General features: G+C 34.0%; 1 protein-coding gene across 1 annotated transcript in view; it reads right to left on the bottom strand.

The window, feature by feature from the left end:
* LOC117123239 (sushi, von Willebrand factor type A, EGF and pentraxin domain-containing protein 1-like) overlaps window positions 1-16,113 on the bottom strand; it is a gene marked incomplete in the record, with an annotated part of 54,326 nt that overhangs the window by 9,739 nt on the left and 28,474 nt on the right. The window contains 16 exon segments of the mRNA XM_033269085.1: window positions 252-452; window positions 575-820; window positions 2,250-2,381; window positions 2,813-2,926; window positions 3,814-4,020; window positions 4,838-5,017; window positions 6,277-6,531; window positions 7,143-7,331; window positions 7,898-8,086; window positions 8,336-8,530; window positions 10,537-10,785; window positions 11,817-12,011; window positions 12,513-12,695; window positions 13,959-14,150; window positions 15,218-15,466; window positions 15,909-16,103. Coding sequence (XP_033124976.1) covers window positions 252-452; window positions 575-820; window positions 2,250-2,381; window positions 2,813-2,926; window positions 3,814-4,020; window positions 4,838-5,017; window positions 6,277-6,531; window positions 7,143-7,331; window positions 7,898-8,086; window positions 8,336-8,530; window positions 10,537-10,785; window positions 11,817-12,011; window positions 12,513-12,695; window positions 13,959-14,150; window positions 15,218-15,466; window positions 15,909-16,103 — 3,171 coding nt within the window.

Here is a 16,113-nt window from a genome sequence, read left to right as displayed (position 1 = left end):
AAACCTTGTTTTTGCAAAATAAATTGATGCAATTTGCTATTATAGGCCTAATCAATAAATTCCTCATCAACCGATATAACATTAAACCTGTCTCTTATACACATCTAGGTTTTATTCTATACAAAGTGTGAGCCTCCAACAAGACGCAGCTTGGCTAGTCGACGAACCCCCACGAGAGAGCGAGACTCCGCGGGAACATCCCATAATAGAGTCCTTGAAAGTTCAAAGGTTACATTATCTCCAATACAAACCTTGCGAACAGCTTGATGCATACGGCCGTGGATCAGTAGGATTTCCGTGGTTCCAACGTCCGAGTGCCATGTCACAGTTATACTTGTGCCTTGTCAGACCATCTAAGAATGTGTACCCATCTTTGCATGTCACTGTACAGTGATGTGCCTTGCAGTTGGCCTGACCATTTTTGGGAGAAGTCAACGGCTGGCAGGGATCAGCTATAGAAAGTATTGATAACAACTATCTTTGAGTAAACTAAAAAATATAACAATACTATGAATAACAATATTAAAAATAATATTAATACCGGTAAATGATAATAATTGTGTAAGGTTCTTACTAGGAACAGCTTCAACAAGCATTGTACATATGGCAGTATTGTCGTTTTCATCTTTTGCTGTTACTATGACGCTGTACTCGCCCCACTTATACACAAGATCCCCTCTCTGTATACTGTACGAAACATTGGATACATTCACATTATCAGTGAACACAGGTGAATGGTGCCATTTGAACTCTATAGGAAGTGTGTCGGATTTCAAAGCTTGAATGTCTGGACAGCTTTCAATTCTTGGTGACTGTGAATCTATAGAAGATATATTATGTATATCATCAACTTCATCGTTATTAATAGTTAATTTTTGACATTTATTTACTTATTCATTTATTTATTCAGGTATAAGAACATAAAATTGAATAGATAGCTGTCTCTTATACACATCTTACTCTATATTAAAAAAAAGTAGAAAAAATATTTTAAAATATACCAATAAAAATTAAGAAAAGGAAATCATATGTACAAAAAATATCAATCTGAATAGATTAAATACCACATCTATAGTTGACAGCATTTTGTCCTCCGGGGCTTTTATAAAAAAAAAATATTATTTACAATATTATTAAGATTAGTTGGGAAGTTCTTGTTATACCCACACTTCAAAACTAAAGGGAAAGCCTCGGTCTTATGGTTAACATCAGTGGAATCAAACACCCCTTGCTAATCGTCTGTTGTAATCCATTGTCCAAAGGTTAAGACAGATGAATCACGGTAAGGCTGAGAACTCTGGGTAATATATTTGTTCGAAGACAATTAAAATTTGGGCTCTAAGCTGGAATAGAGTTTTGGTCGCTACGACTCAATGGCATCAGACGTTTGGGACAAGTGTAGAGTTGAGCAAACTTGAGAAAAATCTTGTCTAAAAGGGCATCCTTTCTTGTTGAGAAGTTGACTACTTGGCATAAATCAACGTTTAATTCAAACTCTATCGTATCCTAGTCGTTAAAATCGCTCATAATAGATATAGCAGCAGTAAAGTCACCGGCACGGATGCTATCTACTGTATGAACAATATGTTCAATCAGTGCACCAGTTTCAGAGCACAGACACAAAAAGTGTTAACAGGCATTTCGGCAGCACCCTCATATATCCATTACAATATATTTATTTAAATATTTTTGTTCTATATTTATCATCATCATCATCATCATCATTATCAGAATTACTATTGTTACTATTATTACTATTTACTATTATTGTTATTACCTCCATTGAAAAGAAGGTTATGGTATTCACCAATGTCTGTCTATTTGTCAGTCCAGTTGTTTGTCTGTCTGCCTGCCTTTTAGCATGATTACGCAAAAACCACAGAAAATATTCATATTCATATTCATTTATATTTATTTATATAGCGCCTTTCTTTGCAGATACGAAGCGCTTCTGTCCCTGGTCATTGGATCCACATGCTTAAGTGTTGCTGCTGTATTCAGCGCAGGAGCAAGCAACCCCACCAGGTACCCATTTACACTCCTGGATGGAGAGAAGCAATGCAAATAAAGTGCCTTGCTCAAGGACACAAGCGAAATGCACAGGGAGGGATTGAAACTCTGACCTCAAGGTTGGGAAACCAAACCTTTCACGCTGCGCCAAACCGCTTCCAGAATGCATCGGAGGAATGATGTGTCTTCAAAGTCAATTGTCACACACATGTGATATTGTAAAAACTAAAATGGTTCACCTATCACAATAATGCTAAATATACAAAAAGCTTTATTTCCACTTTTATCAGTCGACATGTAGCTAAGCCTTAGTACACCAGGTCCGAGGGTCAAAGGTGAAACCACATCTGGTGACGTTAAGTTGTACACTCCTTAAAAACAAAAATATAAGTCACATTATTCCAAAATATAATGCCACCGAATAATATTAGTTATAATTACACATATGTACTGCATTAGTACTTCAGTATCTAATTTTTATATGATGATGGTAAGTGGTAAATACTATATTGGAGGAAACCCCATAGATGTTTTTGTCAAAATAAAATAGAATTGATTCACAAAGTAGGCACTTTATGCAACAGGACGGGAAGACGGGTGGATGGTGATTCTGTGCTCATCAGAGTGTGAAGACCACAGTCAACACTTGGGCACTTAACCCGAATTGTAGTTGTCAACGCCTCAACGTCCTCTTGAGTAAAGTGCCTAATGAAAGCAACAACAACGCTCCATTTTAATAGACCTTGAACTACACAAAGACGTGTACGCTGTCTGCAGTTAGCAGTAATACAAAACAAATTACCTGATGTATCAAATGCTTTTGGTTTATCCCATGTAACGTCTATCGTGGACTGCCCTGGTGCAAGATATTTAGTTATGGTATAAGGGCAGACAAGAAATTGTGGTGGTGTTTTGTCTGCAAGAACAATTAAAATTTCAAAATTGTGCTTAGTTTTTGTAGAATAACTTACCTTACACAAGTATACAATATATACATTACATTGTAATTTTCCACACTAACACATGTTTCAGTTTTATTAGCTAATAACTTCAATGTAATAACTTTAACCCCTTTTTCTCTCTTTTGTGGGAGTTGCACCCACTTTTATTTCATTTCTCTTTTCTTAGTTTAATTTTTTTTTTTTTTGACACATGAAATAATGACATACTGGTAATTATAAATGCCATTGAATAATAATAATAATAGTGATAGTAATGATAATAATAATAATAACGATAATGACACTTTCTTATAATTTAACATCCACTAAAGGTTAGTCCCTTTAAAGCTGCATAGACAGTATTTTGTAGTTTAACATTATTTTCATTATAATATTTTGAATAGATTTGTTTTTTCTCAAAAAAAAAACTTGAATATTAATACAAACTTGCTTAAATATTTTTTACTTTTTTTCCTTAAATTTTTTGTTTCTTTCAAATCAAAGTATCTGACGGTTCATCTCTTCAATGTACCGTGATATAATTCATAATATATATATACTGTCACCTATATACATACATATACAAACGCATATATATATATATATATATACATATATGTATATATATACATACATACACGCGTACATGCATATAGATGCATACACTTACATAAACACATACATGATTACAGTTCATCAATGATCGGATTGGTACTCTTAATATTTCTTTATGGCTCATTATTACAATCCAAGATGTGCAGAATGCTATGAAAAACGAATTATTCCATATTGAAATTGAAATTGAAATGGCATGGTAATAACTTTAACCTAACATCTTCAGAGCTTTATACTTTTCACTCACCAACACAAAGTCCGCCGGGAATTACATTCCATTGTCCAGATGGCAGACATCTCACACGTGTTGTGCCATCCCGTGGTTCGTATCCAAATGGACAACGGACATGACACTGTTGTCCAACATGTTGCCTCCGTGACGTACATGAATAAGGATAAATGAAGTACATAATTTTCCCATCTATCCTTGTACGAAGTGGGTTGCACATTATTTCTAATAGAGTAAGTAACAATGAAAAGTAATATATTATCAGGTCTTACAAAATAAATTTCACATAGTTTATTATTTCCTTGTGCAGTTCGCCTTCTAATTGCAGATCCCTCTAATTCCAAGACCCCTCTAAATCAATACTACCGTTGTAAAGTACCAACTAAAAAGCTTCAGTATTTTAAAAACAAAGCTAATCTTCGAATTTGAGACGAACCGTGAGATCACCCCATTTTTGAGATACCAAATGTGGTATTTACTTGGAGACATAGATTCAGGCAAGCATTGGAGCAAAACATAATCAACCCTAAACACATATCCCATAAAACTGTTTCTATAAACAGATTGTTTTCTAATTACTTGGCACACTCTACCCCTGAAGAGACACTTGATTGGAGTTGATTTACTATTTTAAATTTTTATTTGTTTGGTTATTTTTTCTTTCATATAACCATAATTTACATTGTATAATGTAGGCATAGGAAAAGTTTTGTTGCTAGGCCAAATTCTTAAATACAAAATATTATGGTCCCTAACAATTTAATCATAAAATGTTAATATCTATTTCATAGTATGAAATCGCAGTTGTGTGTTTTGCTTGTCTGACAATTAACAGTAGTAGCATGGTACAAGATCATTTATCATTTAAAAACTCTAGTGTTTTATAACCATGTTTAAGATTGTATAATGGAGTAACTTAGTTGAAATCCATCTGTGTTTTGCCAGAATTGAACTTGGTATAATTATTCAATACAGCGTGCCATCCAATCTATTTATGCTGCAAGATACATGTTGTGCACAAAGAGCATTATGTGCAATTTACCATTGCAATATGGGTCAGAGTCTTCACTCCACATCCCGGTTGATAAGCAGGTCATATTAGATGGTCCAATGAGGTTTGAGTAAGCTCTGCTACATCTGAATGTGGCCACAGAACCTAGAAGGTTATGGCAGGAGGTATCGATGTCCACGTTAGTAATTTGGGGAGCAGGACACTGCGTAACTGTTATAAAAAAAGTAGCTAGATGTTAGAAAATTAACATTGTCATATAGACAATCATATAGTTACTTTTATTATATATTTGTCGTACAATTTACACATGATGTTTGGACATTCTTTTTAAGTTTACAATTCAACATCACATAAAAATCCCGCTTAAAAACCTATTTGGCACCTTAAACATATATTCAATATTTTATACTGTCTTTGTTCTTCCTAGTTTGTCGAGGGCTCCTATTAATTGACAAGCTCACTGACTCCCTCTGAGCTGGAATAGGCTTATAAATAATTACGAAAATCTCCCTAACTTGTCGGCACCGATTTCTATATAAATGTTGTTAGAAATGATGGGAATAATGCTCTGGACTCTGCAAACTGCTGTGAGTTTTTCTTATTTTATTAGTGTGGTTTGATTAGCAAGTTATTAGTCGAAGCTGATCACCAAATTGTACATATTGACTCCTCTATTAATGATAACAGCTGTTTTGATACGTTCAATCAATGGATGGTTGTAATCCGCCCGCTAATCATAATTTGCTAGGGGTAGCATCCAGCAACAGTTTAAAATACCATCAACATAACGTCTGTAAAATAAAACGCTGGGACCTTTGTACTGTTCAAGCCATATCTTTTCATGGTGTTCCATGAAGACATTTGCTAGAACAGGAGCTAGAGGGTAACCAATAGGCACCCCGTCAATCTGGCCATAAACACAACCTTTGAAGAAACAATGCATTTTGGACGTGGCAAAATTAAACAATTTCTTGAGTTGGGGTTTAGTCATCATAAGGTTGTTGTTATCATTAGTATAGAGGGTATATTCAACTGCAAGGTTTATTGACTCATGTAGTGGGATATTAGTAAATAGATTTACATGTGCATCAACTTATAATTAAGGGATACATTTTGAATTTTATTAACAAACTTAAAGGTGTCTCTTACACTAAAATATGAAGGTAAATATAGTTGCAGAATATTGCAAAGAATTCCACTAATTTATAATTGTAAATGCACTTAGATGACACAATATGACGGAATGGGGCTGCAGCATCGTGTGCGAAGGCTGCGAAACAGTGGGGTATATATGCATCGTATGTGTGTTTATTGTAGTTACATTTAACTGCTTGCTTATAATTATGTACCATAAAACACGTGTTCCATAGTAACGGCAGTTCTATATATGAAACAGAGTTAAAAAATAAAGGAATGCGATACAACCCTGTATACTATAAAATATAGCTTTCAAAATTGATCATAAATACCAGTTACGACAACTTTTAACGAGCATCTGGCAGAGTTTCTTGAGTTGTCTTCGGCGATGTAATTAAATTTAAACTTTCCTTCGGGAAGGTAAGTAGGAAGTCCTTCGAATAGTATAGTTAAAGCCGACACCCTTACACTTCCAGAATTGTCAATAGCTTTAGGATCGCTGAAGTCAACAAGTGCTAGCCGTTGGCACTCTTCCGCCTGGAATGGCAACTCCTCTGGGCAATCAGTAAATACAGGAGCAGTAATATCTGAACAGAAAAGAAGAAATGCATAGGAACGAGTTATTTTCAAAACTATAGTCAATCTGGCAATATTAAGGCTTAAGTACTCCAGAAACGGGAAAGCAGTCAGTAGTTAACATTATACAAGTACATGTATACACCCACCTTCAAGAATACTATATACTGAATATTAAAATCATTGATTGTCCAACATAAAAGAAGGAAATGCATTCGAAAACTAGGAGACATTTAAAATTACAGCACTGAATATTAAAACATAAGCAAGGAAAAATTTAATATAATGTGTATAAGAGATCAAATTTATATACAAAATACATATATAAGGAATAATACAAGAATACATTACAATTATTAATTATTATCATTTGACTCAAACATTTAAAATCATGGGACTGAATATTAAAATATATAATTATTATAAATAATCTATAATTATTATAAACAATAAAAAACTTAAATATAATAATATGTACAATTAAATATAAGAAAAAACATAACTTAATAAAAATATGTCATAACATAATAGCCCATAAGAGACATTTCTTGGAACACTTTGACCGTCCAATATTCCAAGCAGACCTGTCAATACAAGAAATATATTTTATAAGCAGTGTTACCTTCACAATGGGTGTCATTGTCATTCTGTGTCCATGTTCCACTTGCTGAACAAAACTGTGACAATGCACCTCGTAAAGCATATCCTTCCCTGCATCCAAAGTAGCACTCATCTTCATATGTGCCCCCCTCAGAGCAACTAGGTGGGTACACAAGAACACCTTGAATCGACACAGGTGGACATCTGACACCTGTAGAGAAATATGCAGTTTACATTATTTCATCTATATTATAATATTATTATTAAGGCAACTTTTGTAATGGTGAAAATAATATTTCATAATCATTGATACAGTAAATCATGCACAAAGCATGCTATTTCCTCTACTTTCTTTAAGTACATATTTAATTCTTGTAAATTCAGCATTCCAATTTGATTCTCAACAATTCACACTCTAAAATGTATTAATTTATCAAGCCTTAATTCTCAACATCCTTTAATGTAGAGTTAGAATTCATTACTGGCAACAAAAACTTGATTAATTCATTGAAATTGAAAATTTGAAGTTTCATTGCACTGTAAGATTTTAAAATATTTGATTTAGCAATCAGAATAAGATAGTTGAAAATTAAAAAGTACCATATCGTAACATATCGCACTATGTCGTGCATCATGCTTTGTGTTGAGTTTATATGGTGTATGATCTTTTAGGCAAATAATACTAGTGAACAATTTAGCATACTTACAAATCTATGCAGGCAATACAACTGCTTCAGACCCCTAGCCTGTGTACAATATTATTTAAAAAAACGGTACCTTCACAGACCAATGGAACTCCATCCCATGTTCCATTATCCAGACACGTGTGGAGATTTTCGCCTAAAACCTGGTTGTACCCAACATAGCATTGAACCTGGCACTGTGTTTGGTATGGTTGTGGTTGTGTTGAATCGCATCCTTGGATTAATCCATTTTCCGGAGGAGAAAACATTACACATAAGTTTTCTAAAACAAAATAGTTAAATTATTGGATAAAAACAATTATGTTGTAGGCTATTATTATAATATTATAAATAGGCCTATACATAATAATGAATTAGAGGCATTTAAACTACATAATTAAGATCATGAAAAGAACAAATACAAATTGATTAATTTTATCAGTGTTAATTTTTAAACGTGTTATTTTTTCACTGTAGTATAAAAGCAATCCTGACAATTTTTTTACTACAGTAGGCAAGAACCTAAACATACCGCCACAGCCAGGCATGTCTCCTGTCCAATTAAACAGATTGTTTTTCCCATCGACAAGGTCACAAGATCTAATGCGAGAGCCTGTCAATAAGAATCCAGTCTCACATGCAAACTCACAAGAAGCACCATAATGGTTACCACACGGTCTGACTGTAAGGCCATGCTCAACTGGTGAGTGGTCTATGCAACGGTGAACTGTGAAATAAAAAACATATCACTAAAATATCTAATGACAAATTTCTATACAAGTGCATTGTTATCTTTTGTTATAGTTACTGGAGGATTGTGTGCTCAGATTTTTCCCTGCTGTGATTGATCACATGAGCTTCAGAATTCTTATTTTAAATGCTGTATCATAGTATACTGTACGTATGCCTCCTGATAAAGACTGTGTGGACGGAAGCTAGAGGTAATACATGCTTAGCATTAAAGTGCTGAGATTTCTTATTTTATATAATACTTTATATATCGAGCATGCAATACTTTAGTATGTATTTTAACATAAAGGAATATGCTCCTTAATTGTACAGGTGCAAGAGATCAAACTATCAGTGACGTGTGGGGTTCCCCAAATGAAAGTTTAGTTTAAACATAGAGAAAATAGAATTTTCTCTAAGGTTTAAATTACTTTGTACACTGCATATTGAAACCAATTCAACCAAAAATCTAATCAACAATTACTTACACAGCGTTTATATTCACAGCAAAAGGAAAGGTTAGTGGTGATGAGCTATGCAAGTGGTTTCAAATATTGTTAGAAAAAAAATCGGAGTTACGATACTAGATAATAATATACTGTACTTTATAACACATCAAAACAGCATTAAGGAATGGAGTAATACCGTAAAATAGAAGTCCTATGGGCTTAATCTCGAGAAGAAGACGATCTTGAGAAGGAGCCCACTTGGCAGTTTACAGTATTACAAATGCACCAATTATTGACAACAATGAGTTAGAAATTAACAGAGATGTTCATTTTTTTACCACTTTTATCTAATTATTAACAAACATATTACATTTTTTCCATGGTTTATTAATTTAGAGTTTTGAAACCCCTGTATGTCTGTTTAGGTACTATTATTAGAAGTGTTATCAAATCTAAAGAATATGCTACCATACTTGAACACAAGTCTAATATTAAACTTAAATATGGACACGTAAAGGCATAATTAACTAATGTTCGCTAAACTTAATTTATCCAAAATGATTTTTTTCATTTAACAGTCACACAAAAATAAATAAATCATTTTTTATCTAACCACATAAATATAGCACGATGCTGGCACGAGCATTCTTATTGATTTTATGGATCCCCACAATAACATCTTCATATTCAAATACTCACTTTAAATGGCTTGCACCGTTGCCCATTACGACAGGCCTATGTAAAGGTACCCCTTAATTTTTTGGGTTTACCAGTTGTCTATAATTAATTGGCATCATCAGAAACAAAAAAAAATTATAGCAACGAGTCATGTGAACTCTAGAACACTTATTTATTTTCAAAGAAATTCTCGACCAGTCCTCTGGTCTTCCTCAGCTTACAAAGCTAAATAACCAAATGTGGCTGAGATATATTACACAAATAAACAATTGTACTGTGACAGGCCTAAATTTAAGGGTCAATTATCGCATAGTTTATGTAACTTCCATTTAATTACGGTGCTCTAAGCCGTGATCAAGGCGGTGAGCTTTGATCAAGGTGTTGTAAACAAACCAAAGTACTGTTCGCTATACAATGCAAATTAAGCTACATGGTAATATAATTAAAATGTGTAAAATATCTGAAAGTCGAATAACAAAAATATAAATATAATGACGGATATATATATATATATATATATATATATATATATATATATACTGTACTGTACATATATATAGCAGATAAAATAAATGGTATAACATAGCAGGCATAGATGTAGGATATATATATAATATATATATATACTGTATATCAATCTTTCAATGATGTAAAGTTGCTGCCTATAAGAGTGCATTTAATGTCATTGATTGGGAGAATTAAAATGAGTGGCAATGGGTGAGGTTTTACTTGTGCGGATTGACGATTTGTGGTTATTCAACCTACTTCTAAAAGTGGCACCGGTTTCTCCAATGCAGGTACTGTGATCACACTTTCAGGTAACGGTAATACATCTGAACATGCAAACATTATCTTGAAATGAAACAAAAACACTTACCTTTAACAGTAACCAAGAATCTGCAAGATGCATTCTTGCCATTGGAATCTGTAGCTGTAAGTACTATCACATGATTCCCTTCAGGCAAGCGTACACCATTTGGTTTTGATGACGTTACATTTAACTTTTGACCATCCTTATCGTAGCTATCAGGCATCACCCATGTAGCTATGCCATCAGTTTCATTCCTAACAGCTACAACTAGAATGTCATCCGGACATGTACCATTAAATTTAGGAGCAGTTGGGTCTGAAATTGTGATTTAAAATAAATAATGTCAGTATCTTCATCAGTGGTAATCTTCAATGTTTATCATCTTTCCTTTTCATCATTGTTACTATCATTCATTATTTTTTCATCCTCCTCGTCATTTTCATTGCCATCATCGTCTTTGTCATCATCACTGACATCATTGTAATAATTGTTACCTCAGTCGTTCTCACCACTATTTCCATTATATGGTCTTTGTCATATTAGGTTATCACCGTGGCTGCCGCCAAATATGCCGCTGCCGCAACAACCATCACCATCAATACAGCCATCGTCATCATGCAACGTTCTTACTTACTTCACGTTGACAACCATCTTAATCAGGCCTGTAGCCAGGGGACATTTTTATGGTTCGGGAGAATCCCAATTTCTATCAAACCACCATCTTTTCTGGCGAACCCCCCCCCCCCCCCACTTCAAATTTCTCGAACAAGTCCTCCAACCCATCTAATACACTGCAGACCCACCCAGACTCGAATGTTTTCAAACATATCTGTTTTTATTGCATTATTTAGCCCCATAAATCACAAAAATCCTCTGATATTATGATGTATATATAAATATATATATATATATACTGTATATATAAATATATATATATATATTATATATATATATATAATATATACATATAAATATTAAATACAAATTAGCACTATTTCTATGATTTACCTATTTGATTTAATATATATGGATTTAACATATATTGAATATATATGGATCACTTACCTATTTGATTTAATTATTATTATATACATATATATAAAATTAGACATTATATTACTTTTTATTTTCATTGTGTTAATCCTTGCATGTTTCATAACAAACCTTTCCACAAAGTAAAATTCCTTGAATATTTTGTCTAATTTCTTACGTGCGATGTCACGCGTCTTTGTGGGACAAGCGCATGTACTGGGCCCTGTTCAGATTGGTCAGTTGTTAAGTTTTGATTGGCACTCCAAAAAGGTCAATTCTATGATAAACCTTGACTCAAAGACTAAAATATTTACCTTGACAGGTATGCTCATCATCAAGATTACTCCATTGTCCGTCTTCTCTGCAAATGTGCTCTCTAAATCCCTGTAGTTTAAAATTCTCCTCACAGGTGAAAATGCATTCATCTCCATAACGTCCCCCTATCGTGGTACAGTTTGCTGGGCTGATTATTCCATGGGCAAAGGATAACAATGGCTCACAGGTTTTTACTTTAGTAAAAAGATATAATAGTTTAGTACAAAAACATATTGGCTCTGTTCTAAAATCACAGATACAATAAAGTTGAATAAAACATTTGATTTAAACTGTTTACAGTTACAAAAAAATCCTGCCCGTTGGCTGCCAATGCCTAATGCAGACACATAATGAATTTCAATTGGTCAGACGCGGACTATTTTCTTGGGTTCTCGCAACTGTATTCTGAACATGCTGCAAAAGGGGTGAAAGATTCGATTTTGGAAGACCGTAGAGCAGCGCATTTCCGTAAGTGTATACAGACCAATAGACACTTATACAGTATTTCTGACGTTTAGCTGGTACATCTAGATGATAATGAGTGTATGCGTTACTTACTTGCTAGGGTTGTTTTAAATAATCAGTCTCGTAGCCCTATAGTACATATGACAAAAGTCTCCAGGAGCTGCAATTATTAACAGAAGATTAGGTATTTGAAGAGATTAGCCGACACTGGAATACAACTTTAAACTTACTTTCACACTGAATGATGGAACCAGTCCAATCCCCATCCATACTACAGGTTTGACGGTCTGAACCACCAACTTTATAGTAGCCTTTCTGGCAGATGTACTGACATTCAGTGTTGAGTATGTACGGAGGCGAACATGCTGCCTTTAACACATGATCTGGTGCTTCAACCTCAGGACAAATTACATCTAGATAATGAAATGAATAATAATATATTGATCGTTTTAATTGTACAAAAAAACCCCACAATTTTTGACAACAAGCAACAAATTAAGCTTTTTAAAATGTGAATAAATTCGATAAAATTTTCTTGTTCCGCAGTATTTTGGACGTGTTGCAAAGAGGGTGAAAGATTCGATTTTGGAAGACCGTAAACTAGTGGGTTTCCATATTCAGGTTTTTCACGGATAAAAGCAGGGTAAATTGTAGTGGCACACAGTGTCAATTATGATATATTTCTAATGTTATAAATTTAGAGAGAGAGAGAGAGAGAGAGAGAGAGACACAGAGAGGGGGGGGGGGAAACACAAAAGTATACATACTGTATATCTCAACAATTAGTAAGTAAATTAGGCCCATAAACCAACGATTGAATCAAGAAAGTCTGCAGTCCATGGCATATAATCAATCTACTTGGAATACTATTTGCAGAAACGGTATGCTATAAAGCGTCAGCGGATTAAAGATAGATTTTCCGAAATAGAAATAAATGTTTGTTTTCGACAAGTATTTGAAGTACCGTAAAACCTCGAATTGAAGCCCAGTGGGCTTAATCTCGAGATGAAGCCCATCTCGAAATGAAGCCCCACCCCCGCACTCTATAGTTTGCTAAATTAGCCTCGAAGAGAAGCCCATCTCGAAAATAAGCCCATTTTTTTGATATATTACATTACATACACTGTGCATGAATTTCAGAAAACAAAATAAATTAAAAACAAGCTTGGTTTATACATTAGTTTAGGTGATTTAATGTCAGGTAATACACTCCATAATACAGATTGATGTTACATTGGCCTTATTTATTGTTTAATTGTACAAATTCACAAAATTTACAACATTTGCAAAAGCAGTCTCAAGAAACCCATCTCGAAAAGTAGTCCATCTCGAAAAGAAGCCCATCCAAAGTTCGCAGAAAAAAAGAAGCCCAGGGCTTTAATTCGAGGTTTTACGGTATGTGTCCTAAAATTCACCTGGTCATTTAAATTTGTGCAGGATTAACAGGTCTGATATGAATGAAACTAAGTTTCAAAAATTCATGATTAAAGACAGGTTTTGTCTAAAGTTGAAAGACATTAATCCTTGCTTAATCAAAATGACCCCTTTTGATGAATACACAAAGACGTTCTGCAACAACCACTAAAATCTAGAACTATGGTTCAAATAGAAAGAAATAAGAAGTACAAAAATATTGTTTATATTGTTTAATTTCTGAAACTTCTAGTTCAACTTACTTGTGCAGTTTGGCTGTAGACCAGTCCATACCGGTTCTCCATCTTTAAGCGCGCATGTTCGATTACTGTCTCCACCAATCATGTAATAGCCTTCGTTGCACACAAGTTCACAAGATGTTCCCAGATGGTTTCCACAGTTAACATCCCCAATGTGTCCATGTATAGGTGCCAGCAGAATATAACATCGTCGAACTAATATCAGTATGAAAACATGATTTTTTTATTGTTTAATTTACTATATTTTTAAGAATTCAGCCTATTATTACTAGGTTTTTGACACAAAAATTGCTAATTATCATTAGCGGCGGCACCATTGTCTAAGTGGCGATTTGCTATATTTATGTTGATACCATGTTTCCATTGCTCACGATGCACTAATCACAATCATTTCAACTACTGTATGTATTGTGGAGTAAGGTATACCATATTTAATACACATGAGTAGTACTAGAAATCCTCAATCAGTAAAGTAATACAGATTTCATAACATTTAGTAGACAATGACAGATAAAACGTCGTGTAATCTATTAATTTGACCAGGGTTAGGCATAAAAGTTGTTCAAAGGGTTAGTGATTTTTCTGAAAAAGCATCAAGGGTCGAACACACATTAGACCTTTTCAGTTGCCTTAAATTTTTACATTTTGTTCAATTTTGCAACTTTTAAGACACAGATGTTTGACATTACATTGTACAGTATTATTACTATTATTATTGTATTATTCGTTTTTAATAAGTACTTTTGAAGATGATTGCCGGTGAGCCTTACAAACTGAATTAGTTTTTCAGGCCGCAACAAATAGAGTTGATCTAAAATGGAACCTTAATTTACACATAGGTAATTTCTGGAGAACTAACATTTGTAAAGGCATTATATTAAAATATTTCTTTTGTCTTGTCCACTGAGATTTAAAAATAATACGTTGTTATTAGACAATCAATTTGAGGGCACAAAAACACCTACTTTTTCTTGATTCGGAGAGTCAGGCCTGGAGCACCGTTCATGCATGAATAAGATCAATTTTCTGTAATACGATTTACCTTGAAACTAATACTAGACCTTAGCATAAAATTATGGCTAGACAAAAGCCTATCATGTTTAAGTGAATTAATTTTTCTACATGATATGCTCTTGTAGAAAAACTAATTCACTTCATTAATTTTTCTACATATGTTCAACAAAAACACAATGGGGTGGCTGTTATTCTATTGATCTTCAAACATAATTCCTAGGGATAAGTGGATACATTTTTCTACATACCTTCGACAATAATTCCAAAAGTACAGGTTGCTTTGTTTTCTGAGGCATCTATTGCAGTGTATGTTACCAGACGTTCTCCTTCTCCCATTGTTATCGGGGGCTCTGCATCTGATGTTACATTTACTTCATCATCAGTGTTGTCAGTTATCGTGGGTTTCTGCCAGGTGACTTTCATTGTGGCCTCTCCATGAGGTGTGGTCATCGTGATGTTATCAGGGCAGGTATTTCCAAAACTTGGGGCTTCAACATCTTGTACAATTCAAAAAAGCGATGAATATTTTATAGGTTAGGTTTATTTTTAAAATTTGGCAGGTAAAAAAGATATAGAACTTATAATTACAATCACTAAATGACTAATATATTACCACCATCTTCATCGTATTACCATTGTCATAAATCCAACATCATGTTCCCACAATACTTTCTACTACAACCACCATCAACACAACTATGATTAAAATTTGGTATTAGCTTAGAAGATGACTGCTTTTATCTACATCATGTATCAATGTTTCCAAAGTTTATCTTGACATAAAAAAAAGTAATCTTTCTTTTTTGTATTGAAATTAATTAGTTATAATGTTTCCCATCACCCAAACTATTGATACAATATTCCATTTGAAATTCTAGGAAAAAATCATCTATGTAGGCCAGAACACAGTAATCAACAATTAAACTGTTATATTCTTACCTATACATTTAGATTCAATAGGACCACTAGTCCATGTGCCGTCTCCCTTGCAAATGTGTGTTCTAGCCCCCGACAACTGGTAACCAGTTGTGCAGCCCAGCCCACAAATGCGACTATACAACACTCTATCAGATGAGCATGTTGAAGGGTTGAAGAGGCCATTTGCAGGAGGGACCAGTGGGGGACAGGTCACACCTATGATAAT

This window comes from Anneissia japonica, unplaced genomic scaffold, assembly GCF_011630105.1.
Source record: "Anneissia japonica isolate Jap-2015-1 unplaced genomic scaffold, ASM1163010v1 scaffold639_len268944_cov154, whole genome shotgun sequence".
Taxonomy (NCBI): domain Eukaryota; kingdom Metazoa; phylum Echinodermata; class Crinoidea; order Comatulida; family Comatulidae; genus Anneissia; species Anneissia japonica.
Note: the sequence above shows the minus strand (reverse complement) of the source record. Positions and strands in the feature narration are given on the sequence as shown.